This window comes from Abrus precatorius, unplaced genomic scaffold, assembly GCF_003935025.1.
Source record: "Abrus precatorius isolate BTA unplaced genomic scaffold, Abrus_2018 Scaffold6, whole genome shotgun sequence".
NCBI classification, from domain to species: Eukaryota; Viridiplantae; Streptophyta; class Magnoliopsida; order Fabales; family Fabaceae; genus Abrus; species Abrus precatorius.
In genome coordinates, this window is record NW_020874406.1 from 7806108 (window position 1) to 7831427 (window position 25320).

The window sequence follows — 25320 nt, forward strand, 5'->3', positions numbered from 1 at the left end:
TCCATAGCTATTTCACAGCTAATATGTAGCTAAAGTCTCTAACTATTTCATAGCTAATTCGTAGCTAATTTGTAGCTAATGTCTTCAATTATTTTGTAGCTATTCCGTAGCAAGTCTGCAGCTAAAGTTTCTATTTTAGTCCGTAGTTATTCTATAGCTAATTGGTAGCTAAAGTCTCTAACTATTCTGTAGCTAATATGTAACTAATGTTTTCAACTATTTAGTAGCTAATTCGTAGCAAATTTGTAGCTAAAGTTTCTATCTTAGTTCGTAGCAATTTCATAGCTAATTTGTAACTAAAGTTTCTATTTAGTCTCTAACTATTTCGTAGCTAATCCATAGCAATTGTTTAGCTAATTGCAATTCAACATCTTATTTATTATTCAAAATTAACTTCTAACCACAATATAAATAATTTAAAGACCGCTATATTAAATATCTAAAGACTGTAAATACAAGAAAAGCATATTAAATATCTGATCGTTAATACAAAAATAAAGTTTAAATTCAAGACATACAAACATAAAGATAGTAATCAGTATAATCCTAAATCATTGTCATCATCTTTTGTCTCAGCAACTTGATCTAATGGTTCTTTACCTCGAGGGGGTGGTACTGGAGTTAATTTTGGAGTTTGAAGGCCAGTGTACTAAGATAAAATTCCCTCCAACATCAGTGTCACTGAGTACTAACAAAAGATGTCATTGCTGCATTTACAGTTGCATCTATGGCTACTTGTGATGGAGTAGACATGGAAGAGGAAGTAACACATGTTGGGGTTGTAGACATTGATGATCCATCAGTTGATACCTCTAAGTTGTGACCCAAGCCATGAACCTGTCCCTTTTTGGTGGGATCCACAACCTCTAACCACATATCTGGGTCAATCTCAAGATAAGATTATTCTTCACCATACTTTTGTGACATTGCATTATCAAGGTTGTCCTGCATATATTACAAGCAAAATATTTATCAACTTTACAAATATACTTTATCTATAACTTATATAATTATACTACAGGAGTAAATAACACAAGATGATGTAGTGTCAATCTAATGCAAAGGAAAGAATGTAAAAAAAAATAGCTGAGAGATCATAACAGTACAGGAACACCAAAAACATCCAACAATATAATTATTATATTACAACTCTATATTCAGTGATAAGGCCACACATTCATTACTCACTATGAAACCCAAACGGAAATTATTGATAAGTAATAAACAGAAAGTCTTCCACAGCTAACAACACATGACCAAATTCAAAACAAACAAAAGATGTACATCACCCACTTGAGAATAACATTCAATTCATTGAAAAAGAGAAGATAATTATATGTTTCTTGAGATCTTCAATCCATATTATAGAACGCACAAGAAAAATAATAACAAAGCCAAGAATCCAATTGAAATATTCAACAATCAGAATAGTAAAATCTCCCCCACATATGAAAGTCAGCAAATGAAGATATCTATACAAGAGAAATAGCAAAACCAAAGACATGGGAAGCTAATGATAATGTATAACAATACTATAAATCATATATTTTTATATAGCAAATAGTATTAAACAACTAACAGTATAAAAAATTAGGTTTAAGCCACATACAACAAATTGCTTAGAGTGCTCAAATACAAATGCTCCAGCCTTATTCTTATGTGTTTTATGGTACACATCTTGATAAGAAACTTGTTGGTTTTTCTCTATCTTCTGTAATCAACATTCAATTAGATAGAATACATAAAAAAATATAATTACTGAATTAAATTTGTTATACCATCTTCTTTTTGTGTTCACGAAAACTAATGAATCCTCTTGTGTGCAGTATTACGTCAGGCATAGAGGCTCTATTCCTCTGAGCAACTTATGACTTCCTTTGCCACTGAGGGGACAACTAGATGTTAACTGATCCATCCCAAACTTCAGTTTTCATCCCCTTAGACCTATGACCCTTTGCATCAGTCGAATTTGTAGAGTTTGCAACCACTAGTGCTTTAGCCCTTGCCTTTTTCAACATGTCTGGATAGCGATCATTGCATGTCATCTCCCATACATGTCTTGCCATAGTGTGATCATATTCTGATGCAAATTGATATCTTTCCTATAATAATAAAGGAATGAGTTAATATCTCTTTCATTTTTAAAGCATATATAAAGAACTCAGTTAAGATATTATCATAAACTCTTGAAATAATACATCTTTCATATCAGTGAGATAGTCTTTCCCCTTTTTGCTGGGTTAGGCATCCTCACTAATATAGAGGACATAATGTCATGAGTCACCTTGTGAGGGACAAATCATCTCCTATATGTTGTGAAATATAAAGAAATAGCAATATGATAATAATTAAAATTATAATATTACTATTACTATTCTATTACTTACAGATTAGAAATGGCTTCCATAGATTTAACTTTCCTCCTATCAGTTACACAAGGCTCAGTTGAACCTATTGAAGTTGGGGCACCTGTCATTGAGTCTACAATTCTGGAGATGGAGAAATAGTAACAGGAGTACTAGAATCACATTGCCTGACAACACCTGATAGGATAGTTGGTGAGGCAACAGCTGATACGGTAGCAGGTGGTAGGGAAGCATCACCTAACATGTTTATTACAAAAGAATTAAAAATATTATGCAATACATTTAAGTGCAAAGAAATATAGAATGAATTATTCAATGTATAATAAGATATACCATGAACAGGCTGAGAAGACCGACCTCTGCCTCGGGCTCGTCGACTACCTCTACCTCTAATCGGCATAAATGTCTATACAATGCATTATATAAGGTAAAACACTAAATGATAATAAAGATGACTTTGAAATAATTAAATAATTATATATATATATATATATATATGTGTGTGTGTGTGTGTGTGTGTGTGTGTGTGTGTACACACACACACATAAGACACCATTAAAGTACCATTTGCAAGAAAAATCAAATGTTCAACAGTCACTACTTGAGTCTGAATCAAGTAGTTCATCGTCTGAATCCAAGAACTCATTATGGTCAATTTCTTTATTGTCATCAATAAACTGATCAGTAAACGGAGCATGATTCAAATTAGATAGCTCATCTACATTCACTTCTTCCATGGAATCATGTGCATCAAGTTAGCTAATCACTTCATTGTCTAAAGTGATATTATGTACTCCTAGAGATTCATCATCTTGGTAATAATCGGAATTAGATAACTCATTAAATACTTCACCAAGAGACTTAAATGACTCATCCATGAAAATTTTTGCTCTAACCTTACAAGCTGCCTATCATTGGCTATTAACTGTACTTCCACTTACTGGGTATTTCGTATAGTATACTTGTTGTGCTTGCTCAACTAATATGAATGGTTCATTTGATTAAATCAGTGATATACAATTGACATCAACCAGTCCATATCTTTCATCAACCTTAACTCCATCAATTGTATCAAACTAATGACATTGTAAAAGAAAGAGTTTGTTCTCATATCCTAAATATGAAAACTCCAATACATCTTCAAGGATTCTATAGTAGTCTAGGTCATTCTCACCATATATATTACCTCTAACACATACTCCACTATTCATGGTAGCTTTATTTTTTCCATATTCCTTAGTATAAAATTTATACCCATTAACTATTAAGTCATCATACAACGTCACAACCTTAGAAGGACCATAAATAAACTATCAAATCATTTGGTCTTCAACACCACTAGATTGTACCTTAGAATAGAAAAGAAATAGAAATTTTATAGAAAGAACATTATTGATGTCTCTATAAAAATGATGTATACATGAAGTACTCACAAGTTCTTTTAACCATCTACAAAATTTCTTATCCCAAACTTTTAAAATTTCATCATCGATGATATTGGGATTTGTTTCCCTTAATGACTCCTCAAATTGTGTAATAATTAGAGTAATAGTTAGTGTATATATATATATATATATATATATATATAAAATAAAAAAAACTTCTTATAAACTAATAATTGAGAGGACTTACTGAAGATAGGGTTCCACTTTAGTGCAATTTACAAGCATATATGTCTCTGCACTTTCAAGTTCTTTATCAGTCAAGAATTTCTTATGACCTCTTCCAATAGGGTGACATGGATGTTAAAAAATAGAGAGACATTTGTCTTTAAATACCTCTCCACCATCATCATTCTATGGAACTTTAGTGTGCCTTGTTTGTATGTGTGGATCAACTCCATAACTGAAGCACGAATCTCGGTTGCGCAAATCATTCTAAACAAGCAACTAAGTTCTGTTATTAACCCCCAAATAAGTCTCGGTATTACATCACAAAATACTATAGGAATTAATCGCTGCATAAAAATATGGCAATCATGACTTTTCATTTCGTATATCTTACCTTCATTAATATTAATACAATGCGTAATGTTTGATGCATAACCATCAGGAAATTTTAATTGTTTTATCCACTCACAGACCATTCTCTTTTTATTCATATTCAAAACATATGTTGCCTTTGGTTTTCTCATTTTACCATTGTCATGTATCAACTCTAATGTAGGGCGTTTACATATCAATTTCAAATCTTTACTTGCAGCTGCATTATCTTTGGTCTTGCCCTTTATATCCATAATTGTGTTAAAAATATTATTAAACACATTCTTCTCAACATGCATGACATCCAAATTATGTCGTATCAAATTGGTTGACCATAATATGCCATTTTTCACCCAGTTGTGATATTGACTAAAGCTAGGTTGTTTTTGTTTGCCAGACTTCAAGCCAAATCTTACATGCTCAAGTCATACCACTCTATTCAAGATATTCTTCCCACTCAATCGATTTAGTAGCAATGACTTTTCAACTGTTGACTTCTTAAAAGAGTATTGATCGCGGCGAAATGGATGTTCTAATGACAAGTATTGATGATGGCAATCAAACCAACAACATTTCCTTCCATTCTTCAATACAAATGACTTGCTATACTCCATGCAATAAGGACAAGCAAGTTTACCATGCGTGCTTCACCCACTAAACATTCCATAACTAGAAAAATCACTTATTGTCCATAATAAAGCCGCTTTCATAATGAAATTCTGCTTCTTGTTGACATCAAAAGTGTTCACCCCATCTTCCCATAACATCTTCAACTCATAACGAGGGGTTCAAGGTAAACATCTAAACTCTTACCAGGTGACTTCGGCTCTGGTATCACTAGACTGAGGAATATGAATTCTCTCCTCATACACATACTTGGAGGAAGATTATATGGAGTGACAAAAATAGGCCAACATGAGTACATCGTGGTTGAACCATTGAATGGATTGAAACCATCTGTAGAAAGACTAAGTCTCACATTTCGAGGTTCTTGAGCAAATGTTGGATGATTGAAGTTAAATTGTTTTCATGCCTCAGCATCAGATGGATGCATGATTACATGTTCATCATGGCGCACTCCGTCTGCATGCCAACTCATAAATTTTGCAGTGTTCTTTGACATATACAAACGTTGGAGCCTTGAAGTGATGGGAAAATACCGTAAGATTGAGTATGGTACATCCTTATTTCCCACCTTTGATTTATACCGTTGATGTCCACAAGTTGAGCAAATTATCTTGTCACTATTTTCTTTGTAATACAACATGCAATGATTAGGACAAGCGTCTATCTTCTCATATTTCAATCCTAGTTCAATAACCATTAACCTTGATTGGTAATAATTTTTGGGTAACTTTTCTAATGTAGGAAGCATACTTTTAATTATGGCAAGCATTCGGTCAAAGCAACTCTGACTCATGTTAAACTCAGACTTCAAGTTAAAAAGTTGGGTAACAGCAGATAATTTTGTGTGCATATAACAACCATCCCATAGAGGTTCATCGGCATCCCTTAACAACTCATAAAACTTTGAAGCCGATGGATTAGGATCTTCTTCCAAATATTCAGAATTTGGATTTAATTGATCACCTACGGCATTCATAACCATTTCCACATACGGGGTTTCTAGTATCCACTTCATCATCAACAACATTAAAAATTGAAGTTTCACCACCCCATACATCTATTTTAATGATCAATATTCATTGGAAATTCAATAGCGAATTTCATAAAATCATCAACTCCATCCATGAATTCTTCACTTACACGCCTAATGGGGGTCCTTTCTTCTTAAAATCCAACTTTGATTGGGCCTCCTTTTTGTTGAAATTAATTATTTAATTTTTAATTTTTTTAGATGTAATAATACAGGAATAGTAAAATTAAATAAAAGAAGATGAGTCAAAATAAAACAGGAAAGATAAAATTAAACAAATTCTAACCAAATTTCACAAAAAGGAAAACAAACTAGTTAATGAAAGATCAAAGGGAAGAAATGGGAATTAATCATAAACATAACCGTCACTTATTTTTATAGCAATAAGATTATCAATAATTGCCTACACAATTATTATTAACCTTGAAGTGCTCTCCTTATATAACCATAATTGTCACTTGTTTTTATAGCAATATAAAAAAGCTCTCTTGTTTGTCTCTCAACCAGAATAGCCCACCTGTGCTAACGGGTAAATTAACCTGGGAAATTTTTAACACGTGGCACACAGGGAGCTTGTTTTTATATGTGTAAAATATATAGTTCTAAATATATGCATGATGTCCACAAGAAGGAAATCTAAGACTGCAAGTAATACAAGAACAAGATTGTAAGCAGAGAAGATTTTACCTGTGCATGAGATTCTAATCCTATTTTTTCAAAAAAAATTGGCTCAAGTTTATTTGATCATCCTATTTGCGTAATCTAATCTCTCCTTTTAATGGTGTTGACATGTATAACTATTGCTATCGAATCATTCTGTAGCTATTCCGTAGCTAAACTAAGAATATTTTGTAGCTAACTTTTGCTATGAAAATTTTTGTACCTAATCCGTAGCTAAATTAAGAAATTTTTAGCTATGCAAAAGTAGTCTGTAGTTAATCTGTAGCTAATTCCAAGCAAATTTTTCCTGCCATATGGCGCCATTTATTCCCACCATAAGTTTATTTTGCTACAAAAAATTTATGTAGCTAATCCGTCGCTAAATTAAAAAAATTTTAGTTATGCAAAAGTATATAGCTAATTCGTAGTTAATCCCAAACAAATTTTTTCGGTTATAAGGCGCCACTTATTCCCACCATAAGTTATTTTTGCTACGAAAATTTTTTCTACCTAATCCATAGCTAAATTAAAAATTTCTTAGCTACACAAAAGTCTATAGCTAATTTGTAGCTAATTCCAAATAAATTTTTCCTGCCATATAGCGCCAGTTATTCCTACCATAAGTTTATTTTGTTACGAAAAATTTCTGTAGCTAATCCGTAGCTGAATTAAAAAAAATTTAGCTACGCAAAAGTCTATAGCTAATCTGTAGCAAATCCCAAGCAAATTTTTTCCGTCATAAGGCGCCACTTATTTCCACTATAAGTTAAATTTCTTTTTAGCTAATTCGTAGCTAAATCGAAGCAATTTTTTCCCACCATAAAGTGCCACTTATTTTTGTGAATTTAGCTACGAAACTTTTATCCTTAGTTAATCTCTAGCTAATTAGCTAGATATTTGTTACAGAATAATTTCATAGCTAATTTTTGTAGCTAAATTTATTTTTTCTTGTAGTGAACATATTAACCTCTCCATTTTTATCCCATATATTTTTTTTATCTTTTGTTCCAAGAATTTTTAACTCACATTTTCTCCCAAACAATTTAACTATTAACCTTAATTTCTAAGGACCACACCAAAATTCATAGTCATATAAGAATATTCCCAGACCAAGGCACACCAAAATAGTATTATCAAATTAAGTTTATCTTTCTCAATAGGTATATTAAACTCCTTTATTACAAAGAAAATTATTTTTTTATGATTTAAATATTCATCCATATTATCTAATACTAGAAGAAAATCTTTATAAAACTTAGACTTAGTATTATTGCTTATATTAAGGGAAGAATACAAAATGATTTGATGGAAGAAACTTTCTTTCCAAAGCTGATGCCCCCTCCATAGGTCTAGGATTTCATTAAATATTATTCCTTTAATTATCTAATTAATCAAATAATTAAATTAATTTAAAATTATTTTACTAATGCAATAGTTTGTAATGCTAATATATATTGATTCTATTATGTGTTATAAATTGTTAAAATTATATGTACCTACGTTACATTGATTTCATACACTACTAATGTATTTAAAATTTAAATTTTTTAAATTAATCAATTATGCATTTATTTTATTTAAATAAAAATTTACCTTAAATTATTCTCCTCCTTAATGGTTAAATAAAATAATTTTATTTTAAAATTAAGTCAAGATTTATATCTAATTAATTATATAATTTATTAATCAATTAAAATATGTTCCTTTTAATTTACTTCATTGATTAATCAAAATATGTTCTCTAGAATATTTATTATCTAATTATTGTATTTATTTTATTATTAATTAAATTAAAGTCATTTCAATGGTTAATGTAGTAATTTACAACACTAATATGTAGCATTTTTTTTCTATATACATTATAAATTATTGAGAATTTTGTGTACTAACATACTTTATATTTCATGCTATATAAATTTATTTTAAAATTAAACCATATTTAACTTTATTTATTAAATACTTTTTTATTAATTAAACTTAATATATTATGGTCTTTTTCTTTAAAATTTTCTTGTTTTTTCATTTAAATAATTAATTTAGTAATTAAGATTTAAGTTATATTTTTGACTTAAATAATTAAATAATCAAATATTTAATTACTAAAATTATTTTATAAATCAATGCTTTCTAATATCAATATATAATTTACATAGTTTTCAGTTGTTTATTAACTTATAAAAGATTTATGTATAGCTTACATCGTAAATTCTTTACAAAACAATTTTTTGAATAAAAACATATAGTCAAATATTTCTTTTATAAATTTAAATTATTTTTTAATTATTATTTTATTTTATTAATCTTTACAATGATTTTGTAACATGGATGCATATTTTTCCTTTGTTTTCTTATAGTTGCGCTATCTTGTACCGTAAGTGTCATAATTTTATAAAAATAAAATTAATCTTAAAATAAAAATTTATATAAATTTAAATTAATAAACTACTTTCATAATATTTTTGTGATAAAATTACATGGCATTATCTCACTTTGCCTTTTCATTTCATTGCGTCATCATCTTCTACTACCATATTGGTACTACCATTGCAAAAGACGTATCTTTCACAATAATACTTTATGAAATTCATCTTTATTTGCTCACACACTCAGTCCTTCATTCTCCTCCTTTGACAATCCCTACTTTGACTCCTAGTTCTTTTAGGTCCTTCGCCTAATCTCGCAATTACTACAATGATTGAGCTCAATGATTAAGTGGTCCTCCTTCCACTCACTTTTCAAAGAACTTCCTCAAGATTGAGCTCAATGATTGCGACAATGATGACGAGAATGAGTTTCACAACAATAAATAAGAACACGAAAGTACTACAAAGAAAAAGGAAGATCGATCTAGTAATGAGTATCCACGTAAAGACAATGAAGATCAAAGGCGAAGTTAGCACAAACAACTTCAATTTTGAATTAAGAATTTGATAACAAATGAGGACCATGCGAAGGTTGAGGACATAATGGAGACTTTAGAGTAGGTGGTGGTGGTAGTAGTAGTGGTAGAGGAATAGATGGAAGTTTAGGACATGATGGAAACTTTGGAGCATGTGGTGGTGTAGGAGGTGAAGCTAGTGAAAGAGGGGGAGTAAGAGCAATCTAATAGATCGTTGTATCGAATAGTTGGATCATAGTCTCTTACCATAAAATAGTTGCATGCGCAACAACACCAACTATCAGAAATCTACCAATCCACATGTGATGTGTGAACAATGATAGTTATGTACCATAGTCAGTAGCTAGGTATGGATAAGGAGACATAGAATACATATGGTGAGCTATAACAATGGTCAAAGAGCCTAACATAGCTAGGTTAATAGATAATTGAGCATGTCATGATGTTGTTAGGATCTCATAAAGACCTTATTTCAATTTCATGTAAATTTTCTGATTAAGCTCATCTAAACTAATATCTTATTTAATTTGAATTGGTCTCTTATTATTTTTAAATACGAGTCGATTAACCCAAATAGAGTCATTTTTAAATATATTTATAAAATATGTAATTATGTGAACTAAATAATAAAATAAGTCATTTGAACTATAAATTTAGAAGAAAAATCAAAAGGAAGATGCACCATGTGTCACCTATGGTGTGTTGAGCAGGATAAAGAAGAGCCATAAGCATTTAGTGTTTTATTATCAATAATTAATTTTAATTATTGATTTGTATGGTAATATTGACATAGTTTGAATTGCTATAAGTTTCAATTTCATGTACATTTTTTGCTTAAGTTCATCTAATCTAATATCAAATTTAATTTAAATTGGTCTCGTATTATTTTTAAATACGGGCTGATTAACCCAAATAGAGTCATTTTTAAAGATATTTATAAAATATGTAATTATATGAGATAAATACTAAAATAAGTTATTTGACCTATAAATTTAGAAAAAAAATCAAAAAAGGAAGATGCACCATGTGTCACCTATGGTGTGTTTGAGCAGGATAAAGAAGTGCAACAAGTAGGGAGAGTGACACATGTCATATATGTAGCATAAAAAGTAAGTTAAACAAGTTTCATAACTAAAAGAGTGACATGTGTTAACCATGCAACATGAAAAGCAAGTCCAACGAAAGTCACTCCTCTAGTGTAAACATGTGAGAGTGCATGTGTGGCGCCTTTTGATGGTGAAGTACACATAGGGAACTAACACTTGTGTGTTATCCATGCCAAATTTAAGAGATTGAATCTCCTTTTCCTTTTGTGTGCATGATATTTCGTAAGATAATATGTTGGTATTACTAATTTGTTTGTTCAAGTCTTTCATAAGCATTTGTTAAATGATAGAACCAAATAATTAGTAAAAGATGAAATCATTTGTTAGACAATAAATTATTATAATTTAATACATTTCACAAGATGGTACAAATGACAACACAAATTTAGAAGATTGTATGAATATAAATATGATTTAGAAACAAGTTTGTTCAAAGAAAAATTAACTATTACAAAGCAATAACTCTTTAAATTCATTTATAAAAGATGAAAGTGTACTTTCTTTTTTCATCCCTATGCCTTACACTAATATGGAAAAATGACAAAAAAAAAGGATATAAAGTAGCCCAAACAAATAAAATATTACACTTATTAGAGTATTTTTTGACAAAAAAATCTGTTAAAATTAACACACTTGATAGTGTCTGATGTAAAATTTTAATAACTATTATATACTTTGAATAAGATTACTATAAGCTGAACATACTTCCACGAAAAAAAAAAAAGTCAAGGAAAAAACATTAAACAAAGTAAGAAGAATATTTATCAAACTTCTTTTTATGTATAATCTTTTTATAAAAAGTGTGTTAGCTTGAATATATTGAGGAATGCTTGTTTACCTAGAGAGACATTATATAAAAGAATAATTGAGTTTTTATTTAAGTCCGAAGAAATTTGTCCAAAAATAATAGAGTGATGAGATACTTGTATACAAATATCTAAAATAATAAAACTCTTTTTTGAAGTCAAGGATTAAACATAGCCTATTATTCTAAAAGTGAACTATTATATGTGTTTATCATTCTTACTTTAACCTTTTATATATTTTTAAAAAATTATCTTTGAAAGACTTTAAAAAATATTTGAAAATATGTTTAACCACATTTTTCTTGTTTTAATTTCTTTACTTCAAAAAGTAAGAAATAAAAGGAGAAGAAAAAATAGAAAAGAAGAAGAAGAAATATATTATTTAAACACAATTGAGTGCATTTTATCTATGTCCATAAACTTCTAACATAATTTTGTTATTTTATAAGTTTTGATAAAATAAAATTAAAAATTATCTCATATATAATTTTTAGATAAATAAAATAGAAATTTTTTATCTAACACATAACTATTCAATAAGCCTTAAATATACTTAAAGAATATATATTATTATGGTGAACATCAATAGTGAATAAATTATTTATTTTTTAAAAAATAATTTTATTTTATTTTATTTTTAATGTAAATAACTCGTCATAAGATTAAGATTTCTTATGTTAAAAGACTTTAAATGAAATGCATGTATTTTTATTTTTAAACTTATTTAAGAAAAGATGTAAAAGTATTTTGATATAGTAAATAAAATTAATTATGCTATCAGTTAATATAGCATTAAAAAATATTACCTAAACTATAAATTGAAATGCATAGTTATATATTTTATGTAAATTGCTAAATAAAATAATAGTTTAATAGTTTAATTTTTTATTTTGTATAAATTATTATCCATTATTATAATTTTAATTATATATTCATATTGTTGATTTTTTATTTATAAAAAAATTAAAGTAAAAAAAATTAAATGTAATATAATTTTTAATATTACTTTTTTGTATTCAACACTTAAATATTAACATTTTTTGTTCAGTATACTTTTTTTATATCCTTTATTTTAATAAATTTATTTATTTTATATCTGTTATATTTACACAAAATTAATTACAAATTGATAATAGATGTTATGCTTAATAAATGATATATACTGCAATAGTATTATAATTATTATTTATAATATATTATTAAATATGTGATTTTTAAATTGAGAGAATGTGTATTCTATATTAAAATATAATTTTATGATAAAGTAATAATTTTTTTTATCAAATTTGTAGGAGGATAATTTATTTGCTAATTAACTTGAGCAATATAAAGCTTTTATGGATTAACTTTTAGTATAATGGTTCACCTTATATAAGTTATATAGTCTTCTTAATTATCGTAATAAGTCATTTACATCTTCGTTTGTAGTTTTCTTTTTTTTTTTGTTATTGACTAAACAATATTATTATTATTATTATTATTATTATTATTATAAAATAATATACATATAATATATTAAAATAGTTATATTAAGAAACTAATTAATAATTTTTTATAAAATGTAAAACAGTTAATTTAAATGTTCTTATCAAGTAAATAATATATTTTTAAAATATAAGAAAATTTTATAAAAATAAAATTAATAAATGCTTTATCACACTACTTTATTAATTTTTTATATATTTTATTTTTATAATATATAATAATTTTATATATTCAAATAAAACCGTATAACACACTAATATTATAACCGGTTAAACAAGAATTTCAAATAAGGGTGTAAAGGTAGTGTATGAGGAAGGAAAAGAATGTATAATGTTGAACTGAACCAATGTTATCCTCTGCCAACAACTTCATTCGTTCCACCCAACCAGTGAAATCTTTTTATACCGATTCGCTACCACATCTAATGTCGAATGTTATACGATCTAACTTGCTTACAATTAAATCTATGCATATTAAATATAAAAAAATGTATTCATATTTTTATTAATAAAGTCACTTGTTAGTATGGTATATTATTTTATTAATATAAATTTTTAAAATGAATACTGACAAAATATTTGGTTAGAGAAAACTATACTAATAAAAGTTACTCTAATATCTAATTTTATTTATTTAACAATAAATAACAATTTTTTTTGTAATATATGCATTTAATCTAAAAGAAAATAATTATATATTTCTCTTATTTTATCATTTTATCTGTCATTTTTTTTCTATTTTAAGGTGTTTATCAAATGAATTTTGTTTATTTATTTATTTATTTTTGCTTATGAATTTTATTTTATTTTTTACCTTTGTTAACCGATCCCATTATATACCGTTTGTAAGTGTTACCCCTTGACCCCAACTTCCCAAGTTAGAGACATAACTAAGAGGACCTCCAATATTACAAATAAAATCATGGATATACTTCATGTTATACATTGTCTAATTTACATAAAATTCTTTATATTTATTTATAACATAATTTATAAATACATATAAGAGTAAAATTTATAAATGGTAAAATAAATAATTTATAATTTTCTATTTTTTAATAGTTTTCCTATGTAATTTTTATAAAACTTAGCTAATATAAGTTGTTTTAATTTATAAAATAATTAATTATTTTTATATTTATTTTTTCCAACAAGTAATTATGTAGAAACTTATCGAAAGTAAATCATATTAGCTGACGCGATGCTAGTGATAGAGGCCACAAACAATATTTAAAATTCCGAACGATAACATGTCCACGTAAAAACGACGCCGTCATTAAAAAATTATAAAACGGATGAAAATGATAATAGAAAATGCAAAAGTGGTCGAAACTTCATGTTGAAGCAAACTGAAATGGATACATATGTTTATCCACAAAAAAAAGAAAAGAAAATAAGGATAAATATAACAAAATAATAATAAAATATAATTTTATCTTTAAAAATAATTTTTTATTTATAAAAATAATATATTAATGTTCCCTGTTTATTAAAATACACCTTACATATTAAAATACATTAATGTTCCCTATTTATTAATCATTGATTGTTTATATCAAAGGTTTACATCAAATATACATTTTAATTCTTTTAATTTGATTTTTACAATTTAGTTCTTGGATAACATGTTTATCTCACTCCAAATTTTTCTAATAGCATGTTTATCATTAAAAGTACGTTAAAGACTACGATTGACGGAATATATTATTACTATTTTTTAATTAAAAAATACTACGTGAAGGACCATAAAAGAAAAACGCTAGTTTGTTTTAACATGATCAAGTTTTTATTGGGTCCAGATAAATTAAAGAGCCCAATATCTGTCAATTTGGGATGTGGCAAAATCCGACCCAACAGGCCCAAAATTCCTTACAAGTTCTGAGTTCCCACCTTGAACAAGACGATGAGACACGTAAGCATGGATAATCTGAGAGACACAACACACAAGTCTGAAGCATTGCATTAACAAGTGAACATGGTGGTGAGAGTGATAGGTCAAGACCTTGTTCTTCCCCTTCAAGTCAACAACACTTCCTCAAACCCTAACCTTCATTCCAATTCTTTCTCCTTCTTCTTCTCTTCCATGCGCTCTTCGACCTTCACCCTCTTTCGCTCTCTCTCCGTCTCTCTCCACAATCGCTGCCACGCCACGCTCCCTTCTCCTCTCTTCCCTGGTCCCCGCCGCTTCACGCGCCTCGCCGTCGGTGTCGACCACCCGGTTCGCGGCGCCGAAGAAGCAGGCCTTTCGGACAACGAGGTTTACCGGTCATCGTCGGCTACGGTGGCAGCGGAGGCGGAGTTGAAGCAGCTCCGTGGACCGGAGGTGGAGGTGGTGGATCTGAGCGAGGTGCCGGAGGAGTGGCGGAGGGCTAGGGTGGCGTGGCTGTGCAAGGAGCTTCCGGCGCATAAGGCTGGGACTCTTGTGAGGATTATGAACGCGCAGAAGAAGTGGATGAGGCAAGAAGACGCCACCTACATCCTCATGCATTGCTTGCGGGTTCGCGAAAACGAAACTGCCTTCAGAGTAAGTGCGTGTTTGGTTCCGTTTATTTCGAAGGAATGGTTGCATTATTTTGCTAGTGTTTCTTAGAAAATTAGTAATTATAGCTGTTATTAATGTATTATATTTTATAAGTCTAGCTGTTTAGGATAACTTCGGAGTTAACTTATCTTTATACGATATGAGCTTATCGAATATGAGCTCAATTAAGCTGTTATCAAAATGCACCCAATATATAATTTTTATTGATGTAAATTAGTTCTGTGAGGATGAAATTGTTTACTAGTAGTTGGTGCTTTTGGGACTAATTTGTAAATGTGTGTAATTTTAGGGATCAAAATAAAGCAAATTTTTACTTTCAGAGACTAAATTGTATATTAAGTTTATTATTTTGGTTGCGCAAATTGATGAGAAGCCTAGGCTTTGAGTCTATGAAGCCTAGATACTTAGTACGATACAGACATGGGGATACGGAAAAAATTTGAAATTCAAAATAGGATACGGCTTAGATATGTTAATATGAATTTAAAGAAATAACATACTTTATATGTATACAAAATATTTATAAAGAGATATTGATTATTCATTTATATTAATGTGTTATATTTGGATATCAATGATCACATCTTACAAAAAAAAAAATACATGAGATCATATTTTTCCTTTGTCTAAGTAACTAAGTCAAAATATTTTTCCTACGATAAACACATTAAAAAATTACATACTTTACCCTTATGTAAATTATAATTCCACAAAAGAATTATAGAACTATCATAAAAAGAAGGTCCTATCTTTATACTATTTAATTCTATCTAAACTATATTGAATGATTAGGAGCCATATTCCAGTCATATCTAAGTTGTATTAGGTTAGAAATTAATTTTTAAAAATAAATTAAACTATAGATGCTTTTGAGATAAGTATCTAGATGTATCGGACACGTATCGGTATCGGATATGTGCCCGACATGGATACGTTTGTTGTTTCGAAGTATCTGGGCTTCATAGCTTTGAGTGCAGGATAATTATCGATTTGCTATTTAATGTTGTGTTCAAAGTGGTTTTAGGGTGAATGGAAGAAGTTAATGGTGATGAAATTGTGTAAATTATTATGCATTCATAATGTTGTTTTAGAATTTTATGAAATTGGCATTTTGATGAAGTTTCAGTGCTGTGAAAATAAGCGTTGGCTAGTTCTTGTTGGTTAATGATTAGGTGGTGTGCTAAGATTTCTGAAACTTTGTAAAAGGATGCCTGATAGCATGGAAGTTCATTGTGTTCTTGTTGTGGGAATGACTAATATAAATTTGGGTGTGGAGTTGTGAATGGTATGGAGCTTTCCTGTCGCCAGTTTTACGTCATTATTCATTATGAATTTGTTTTGAGCCTTGAAGTGTTATTTCATTAAACCAGTCCTTCCTCATTCATAGAATTGATTGTTTACTGTGTTCCTTGTAGTTTTAGTACTGCTTGGCATTTTGTAATTGGCTGAAATTAACATCTTACCAAAACTCACCATAAGCAGAATTTTTTTTCAAAATTTTAATTACTTTTGTGCCCCCTAAAGGTATACAAGTGGATGATGCAAAGAAATTGGTATCGATTTGATTTTGCTCTTGCTACCAAGCTAGCAGATTGTATGGGCAAAGAACGAAAGTTTTCAAAGTGCCGTGAGGTATTTGATGATATTATCAATCAAGGCCGTGTTCCGAGTGAATCAACATTCCATATATTAGTTGTTGCTTATCTTAGTGCTCCTGTTCAAGGTTGTTTGGATGAAGCATGCACCATTTATAATCGTATGATTCAGTTGGGTGGTTACCAGCCTCGGCGTAGCTTGCATAATTCTCTCTTCAAAGCTCTTGTAAGCAAACCAGGGATCTTGTCAAAGCATTACCTTAAGCAAGCTGAGTTTATTTATCATCAATTGGTTACAACTGGAATTGATGTGCATAAAGATATTTATGGGGGGCTTATTTGGCTGCATAGCTATCAAGATTCCATAGATAAAGAAAGGATAGCAGCATTGAGGGAAGAGATGCTACGTGCTGGACTTGAGGAGGGTAGAGAGGTGCTAGTATCAATATTGAGGGCTTGTGCAAGGGAAGGTGAGGTGGATGAAGCAGAGAAAACTTGGTTCAAACTTCTCAAGTTAGAAGGTGATCCCCCAGCTCAGGCTTTTGTGTATAAAATGGAAGTCTACTCAAAGGTTGGCATGCCTATGAAATCATTGGAGATATTTAGGGAAATCCAGTTGAAACATGGTAAAATAAATGTTGCAGCATATAATCAAATAATAGAGATACTATGCAAAGAACAAGAATCAGAAATTGCTGAATCAATCATGGAAGATTTTGTCAAGAGTGGTCTCAAGCCCCTCACACCATCATATGTTTATTTACTAAACATGTACTTCAATTTGGAATTACATGATAAATTGGAAGAGGCATTCTCCCAATGCCTGGAGAACTGTCGTCCTAACTGTACTATATACAGTATATATCTGAATTCTTTGGTGAAAATAGGTAATATTGACAAGGCCGAGGATGTATTTAACCAAATGGTTCGTGATGCAACTATTGGTGTTAATGCCCGATCGTGTAACATCATCTTAAGTGGATACTTGTCTTTGGGAAATCACTTAAAGGCAGAGAAGATCTATGACTTTATGTGTCAAAAAAAGTATGAAATTGAATCCCCATTAATGGAAAAGCTTGACTATATCCTGAGCTTGAAAAGGAAAATTATTAAAAAACCAATAAGCCTTAAGCTAAGCAAGGAGCAGAGAGAAATCTTAATTGGGTTGCTTTTAGGTGGATTGCGGATTGATTCTGATGACCGAAGGAAGAATCACATTATCCGTTTTGATTTTGATGGCAATTCCAGCAGCCATTATGTCCTAAAGAGTCACATATATCGCCAGTTTTATGAGTGGCTGCATCCTACTTGTAAGTCCAGTGATGACAGTGAGAACATACCAGATAAGTTTTGCACCATTGCAAGCTCTCATTTTGGCTTTTATGCAGATCAGTTTTGGTCAAAAGGTGAACCTACAATTCCTAAACTGGTTCATCGGTGGATGTCATCTTGTGTTCTTGCATACTGGTACATGTATGGGGGCCATCGAAATTCATCAGGAGATATTTTGCTGAAGGTAAAGGGAAGCCCTGAGGGTGTTGAGAACATTGTCAAAAAGTTTAAAGCAATGTCCATGGATTGTAAAGTGAAGAGGAAAGGAAGGGTATTTTGGATTGGTATATTGGGAAGCAATTCGTCTTGGTTCTGGAAATTGGTTGAGCCATATATTATAGAAGATAAAGATTTTCATGAAGCGAGTGATCAGATGATGGACCAAGATTCAATGGAAACTCAAGGCATCAACTTCAATAGCGATTCAGATGAATGAAAAAGGATGATGCTACATTAATGATCATGGTTTGGATAAGGTTTTTTAGGAGTTTTCCTGGCCAGATTGTGCTTTCACACATGTGCTAGCTAGAACTTGTTTGATTTCTGTGCTTCCAATGATTCATTTTACAGAAGCGACTTCTATGTTGCAAATTGCAATATGAAGGTTTTCTTCAATATTTTGGTAACCATCCTCTGAAATATCCTAGTTGTATATTCCTAATTTCCGATGCATAGAGAATTAGATAGTAGGGACCTTACTTTATATCTTGTATCTGCTAAAGGAATTGAAAGCTGTTATTCTTCATATTATGTTCATCTTTTTAGCATTGCTTGGAATGTTTCATAGTTCTTCTATTCAACATTTTAATTCTTTAAATGGGTACTGCAAAATACCCTCTACAGCAAGTGATGTTACTTACCAATCTGAAATGAAAGCCAGTATAATATGTTTCAGAGGAAAGAAAATGAGAAAAAAAAAAAAAGACATTGAAGTTTGAATTGAAGATAAAATGAGAGGAGAGAAAAAATAAATATAGTTATATGGCTTACTTGACACTGTTAGATTTGGTCAAAAAAAAAAGTTAAATTCTTAAAATATTATTTACTATTAGAATTTTTTGTATTGCTTAAATGAAGAGAAAAAATGAATGATTTTTTCTTCATGTTTGGTCAGAAAAATAAGAGAAAATATAATTATGCTAAATGATTATGTTATTTTATTTTTAACGTAATGGTAGATATGAATAAATTTGTTATTTTTAACCATTTCATTTCCTCTTCAGGGGAGAAACTTTATTTTGGGTCTTGCATAATTTTTTTTTCCCTCTCTCTCTCCATCGTCTCTCTTCCACGATATGATAGAAAACATACCTGTACTTTTTAATTCTTATAATTTTTGTCACTTACTTTAAGACACCAAATAAATGCGAAATGTTCCTTGCAGTGGGTTTGCTGCACTTACCAAAATGGAACCCCTGTACAATCTTCACCAGGGCGAGTCTTAGAGTAAGGTGCTTAAACCCTGGCTTTATACTTCCAAAAAATATTTTTACTAATTAATAATATTTTCAAAATAATGACTAAATGTTAGTAAATAATTGATAAATAATATTAACCTATTATGTATACCAAAATATATTATTTATTAGGAAGAAAAAATTATTGCGAAAGACTTTTGAAAGGACAGATGTTTGCATAACTTGTATTCGAACAATACAAGGTATATACGATGAAATCACTACATGTTTCAGAATTATGAGACTTTGGATTAAATACTTCTTATGTAATAATAGGTTTGTATTAAGGTTTGAACTTAACTCCTAATCTATTTAACATAATGTAGTAGATAATGTCCCATTCGGTCAATCTCAAAGTCGAAAAGAGTCAAGCACCTTTTTGGTCTCACCCTTGAACAAAGGTTGCTAATTACTCCTTCGGCTTGGACAAATGGTATCAATCACTCCCTCAGCCTTATCCTAGGACAAGAGGTATCAATCACCCTTTCGGCCTCATTTTAAGATAAGGGATATCAAATACTCCTTCAACCTTATTCTCGGATGAAGGGTGTCAATTACCGCTTTACCTTCATTGGACGAATGGTGCCACACACCTCTTTGACCATCCTAAAGATATATTAACATTATGATTAAAATAATAAAAGAAGTAATTATTTGAATTATCAGATAGTTAATCTAGAGCTTACCTGTTAAGCCCACCAGACCAATCAGGCCTAATATATTACCTATAAAAGAAAAATAAGAGGAACAAGTAACTCGATGATGAAAAAAAAGAGTATTAAATACTATCTATTACTTTATATTAAATACTTACTTGATCATTTGAATGCCATTGTAGATACCTGCCCTCATCCTAGATAGAAGAAAACTTGAAACTTCATTAAGAATACTCTAGTTAAACGTGAAGACAGGAAAATGCAGAGTTAGAGATCTTGGTAGAAAAAAAGTGAACAGGTGTATTCGTAACAGAAATACTTAGTGTTAGATGTATTAACTAGAGACATTATTCATAATTTTTTTTTATGGATAATATAATTATGATAGTGCATGTAAATTAACTTTAAACTTGAGTTATAGAAATAAGTGTTAAAATAAAAGGTAAGACATAATATATGCATTACAATTTTTGTAAGAAATAAAATAAGAATAATTTAGATAATTAAGAAGTTATAATTAAAGATGGACATAGATTGCATTTGTACAAAATCAATCTGAATCCATTTTATATCTAACTATATGAATTGAATTTTTAACTAGTCTATTTTATATTTTTTTAAAAAATAAGTTTAAAATTAATTTTACAGATGGGTTTAGTTTAAAATTGATTTTAAATTTAACAAAACATACTATAAATATTTTTATGCTATTATTAAATTATTATATTAAAAAACAATTAATATTTATAATAATTAATATAAAATTATATTTATATATATTTTAATCAGTTAATAATATTTTTTTATATTTATATTATATTCAAATAAAATTCATATTTTCTACTTAGTATCATCTATTCATTATAATTAAATTAATTATAGAGATTAAATTTTAAACTAATATATTTAATTTTTTCTAAAATTAGTTTAAAATTAGTTTTAAATTTGGTTGTTGTTAAATCAGCTTTAAATTTAATTCTTTATGTTAAATTAGTTTTAAATATAATTTTATGTTAAATTAGTTTTAAATTTAATTTTTTTAAAAAAAAATTTAGTACATTTAAAATTTTAGTTTTTAAGGTAAAACTAATTTGTTATACTGCATTTATATTAAATTAGTATATTTTAAAAAGATTTTAGTAATTTTTTTTAATTATATTATACTTTATAAAAGTTTTTATAAAATATTTATTATTATTTAAATTATTTTTAATAAAAAATTTGATAATAAAAGTTTAAATTAAAATTCTATAAAAATAAATATTAATAATATTAAATAAATAAAAATATTATGTTATATGTTTTCAGAAATTAAAAAATAAATTTAAATATAAAATAATAAGAGTAATTAATTTAAAAATATTTTATATATTTTATATATTTAGTATAATTATTATATTTTAAAAAATATTTTAAACATTTAATCTTAATTATAAAAATTAAGGTTAATAAAAAATATTAATTTTAAAATATAATCATAAAAATATTTTATAATCTAATATAGCTTAAAAATTTAATAAATTAGGACACAAAGTAGCACTTTCAAACACAATATGGATTTGGATAAAAAAAAATTAATTTTAGAAAGTGAATTTAAAACACTAATTATTAATTACAAAGTTACTTAGAATAAAAAAAATCGCTAGTAAAAATGGTTAATTTAATAATTAAAAAATAGAGAGAAACAAAAAAAAAATCTTAAAAAATTATCAAAAGAAATCTCATAGTTAAATAATATCTTTAAAAATCCAATTTTTAACCGTACCTAACGACACCATATATCTAAACAGCTGAACTTATTTAGTGAAATAAAATTTTATTCTTTTTCTTATATCCTTTCATTCTATTTCTTCGTTAACGTCATTTTTTTTCCTTTCACATAATCTTATTATTAGATTGATTGTGTTTTTGTTCTTTTTTTTTTCTACCAAATAAAAGCATGTACCGTTGCTTTTTAAAATTAAAAATAATATTAAATAAAATTAATTATGATAGTTAATAAATAGTTTATACATCTTAAAAAAATAAAATATTTTTTTAAAAAAGAATAAGAATTTTAATAAATTAATTTTATTAATTTAAAATTTCTATTTTAAGTTTGTATAAAGTAGACCAATCGTGCTTGACGCTTGGCCTAAATATCTTCGATCTTAATCTAAATTTTCGTCGTTGAACATCGGACCAACAATTCCCCCAACATGATGTTGACTTTGTTGTACTCTACATTTGTGGGAAAACTAGAATGTTTGAGGCAGCTGTTTGTCTAATAATTCGTAATGAGTTTGAATATAGGTTTTATTTACATGAAATAAAATCATCCTTTAATATTTTAAAGGTATGTGGGGAGGAAGAATATATATTTCTAATACCAACTAACAAAGCAAGAAAATTAATATAAATGTTATTTAACAATAAAAATATAATAAAATCTACTGTATTTTTTTTATAATTTTAAAATTTGGTACCATCTTTTAGACATAAAATAATCGCCACTGTTAATTTTATATTAATAAATAATGATATTAGTAATTTAGTTAAAAAATATTAATATTTTGTAATTTTTAAAATATTAAAAAAATAATAATCATTAATCTAAAAAAATATAAAATATTCTCTGAAATTTAATATTATAACTTTAGCAAGCACCTAAAAATAAATGTTGGCAAGAGTGTCTTACTTTGCCTTTCTGTTATTCTAGATTCCATTCTTTAGAAAGGGTCAACATCAAAACTAGAGCCTTTTTTGAGAATTATCATGGATTGGAAACAAATAGATGCTTCATGAGGGGGAGGTGGTGGGAGCCTACAAAAATGCCTTGTACCAATGAACTAATGCAAGTCATCACGTGAAAGATGCTCCTATTTTGATGGTTGAATGAGAGGAATTTCCTTGTGTCTTCATCTGAAACTAGCTCGGATAAGGTATCTTATGTTCCTCTTTGGATACAACCAAGTTAGGTTCTGTAACTTTCATGATCTTGAAAGTGAAGTTTAATTGTTACGTGCACCGAACGTGTAAACATGAAGCTAACTTTTAATATTTAATAGAATGAGTATCGACCAAGATTAATAGTCGTAGTAGTATTAGTAGTAATCGGAAGGGTAAGAAAACAAAAAGGATTGGTACAATTTGTTATTTCTGAAAATTTGAATGGTTTATTTCATAATTTTCAAAATTTCGTCTAGTGGTTCTAATTAAAATTGTCTTAATGAAAGTCCATCCAAGTTGCCTAATAAAACAGAAGTTTCCCAAAGGGCAAATCACAATATCAAGCTGGTTATTATGTCAAAAAGTGTGTGCGTGTTGTGAGAAGCCATTTTAGACGTATGAAACTTTGGTCACAATTAATATGATACTGTTTTCTTGGATTCCTGTTTTAGAGTATCTTCTAATTAAAATTTTGATTATGAGGCTTTGCTTTTTGGTAATCAAACTTTAGCGGATTGGTTGGCAACTGGCTAACCCTACACCAACCGCTGAGTCAAGATACCACACGACTTTGTCTTTGTCAAACAAATCAAAATTCATACCACTCAATTTTCTTGTTTTCTTCTTCAGAATTGACCCAAACAAATATTTTGTTCTAAGTATAGTTGACAGATCCTCCCAAGTCATGACCCATGGCATGGTTGCTTCAATTCAATGCTATCATTTTTTCCTTGGGAAGAAGGATTGATTTTGTTCCCTTTGATTGTGTGAGGATCTATCAGTTACAATTATAGTGTTTCCAACAAGTAGCAATAGTTAAGAAAGAAACTTACCTTAAAATACTATTACTTCCTTGACTAATCTATTCTTGGAAAAACAAAAAGGGTTGTGTTGTTTAGACATTGCCCCTCGCAGCTGACAATTAAGCCCACCTCCATATTAACCAAGCCCGTTTTAGACGTAAAGCCATTTTTGTAGCATTTGAATAAGTTAAAGAAAATAAAAAACGAAAAGAAAAGAATAATGGATGAGGTGTTTCCTATTTCATTGTTGCCATAAAATGGTGATCGGAAGAGAAAGCAAGAAAATCCTATTTCTATGGAAGTATTAGAGGTCGGACCACGTTATTTTTACTTATGACTCTATTAGCTTTTATATCATTCCGTTTTTAAGAGAGAAATATTTAATGTTAGATTTTTTTAGTATTGTAATATCTTATTGTTATGAGAGTGTTATTCTTATAAATTAAAGAGAAAATAATAATTTTTATATTATTTATATATTTTTTGGTCTAACAATAGTATCAAAGTTAATATTGTAGGCAATAATTAATGCTGCCATAGACATTGTTAATAGTGATTTAATTGAAAAAATGGTAGTAAAATTTGAGACTGAAAAGTTAAATAAAAATAATTTTTTACTATAAAAATTATAGATAAAAGTAATTATGATAAATAAAATTGCTTAACAACACTTAAATGAAGACTTACAAACATAATAAATAATAAGTGGAAAGTGATTGATGACAATGCTATTGTCCATTTACATCTACCAATGATATATTTAGTTTTGTCTAGTGTTATAGATAATAAGACTGCAAAAGAGATATGAGATGCATTAAGTAAATTATAGAAGATAAAATTATTTTATTACATAATATTCTTAAAGAGAAGATTTTATACTCTTTAATTAAAGGAAACAACATTGGTGACAGATCATATTAACAATCTCAATATTCTATTTTCTCAACTGATAATATTAAATTTTAAAATAGTAGAAAATCAATTGGCAAAGCTTCTACTTCCAAGTCTACTATATTTGTATGATTAACTTATTATCAATTTAACAAA

General features: G+C 28.6%; 1 protein-coding gene across 2 annotated transcripts; it reads left to right on the plus strand.

Annotated features, from left to right (window-relative positions):
* Window positions 1-12696: 12696 nt before the first annotated feature.
* On the plus strand, window positions 12697-19660 carry LOC113868701 (pentatricopeptide repeat-containing protein At2g15820, chloroplastic). 2 transcript variants are annotated; one of them, XM_027504528.1, is made up of 3 exons: window positions 12697-12707; window positions 14916-15484; window positions 17027-19660. In XM_027504528.1, exons 2-3 carry the CDS (start codon window positions 14936-14938, stop codon window positions 18863-18865), a joined length of 2388 nt encoding a protein of 795 aa, XP_027360329.1. In that variant the 5' UTR covers window positions 12697-12707; window positions 14916-14935; the 3' UTR covers window positions 18866-19660. The 2 variants fall into 2 exon arrangements, with proteins under 2 accessions (XP_027360329.1, XP_027360328.1); XM_027504527.1 differs by lacking the exon at window positions 12697-12707 and having other exon boundaries at window positions 14863-15484.
* Window positions 19661-25320: the final 5660 nt, after the last annotated feature.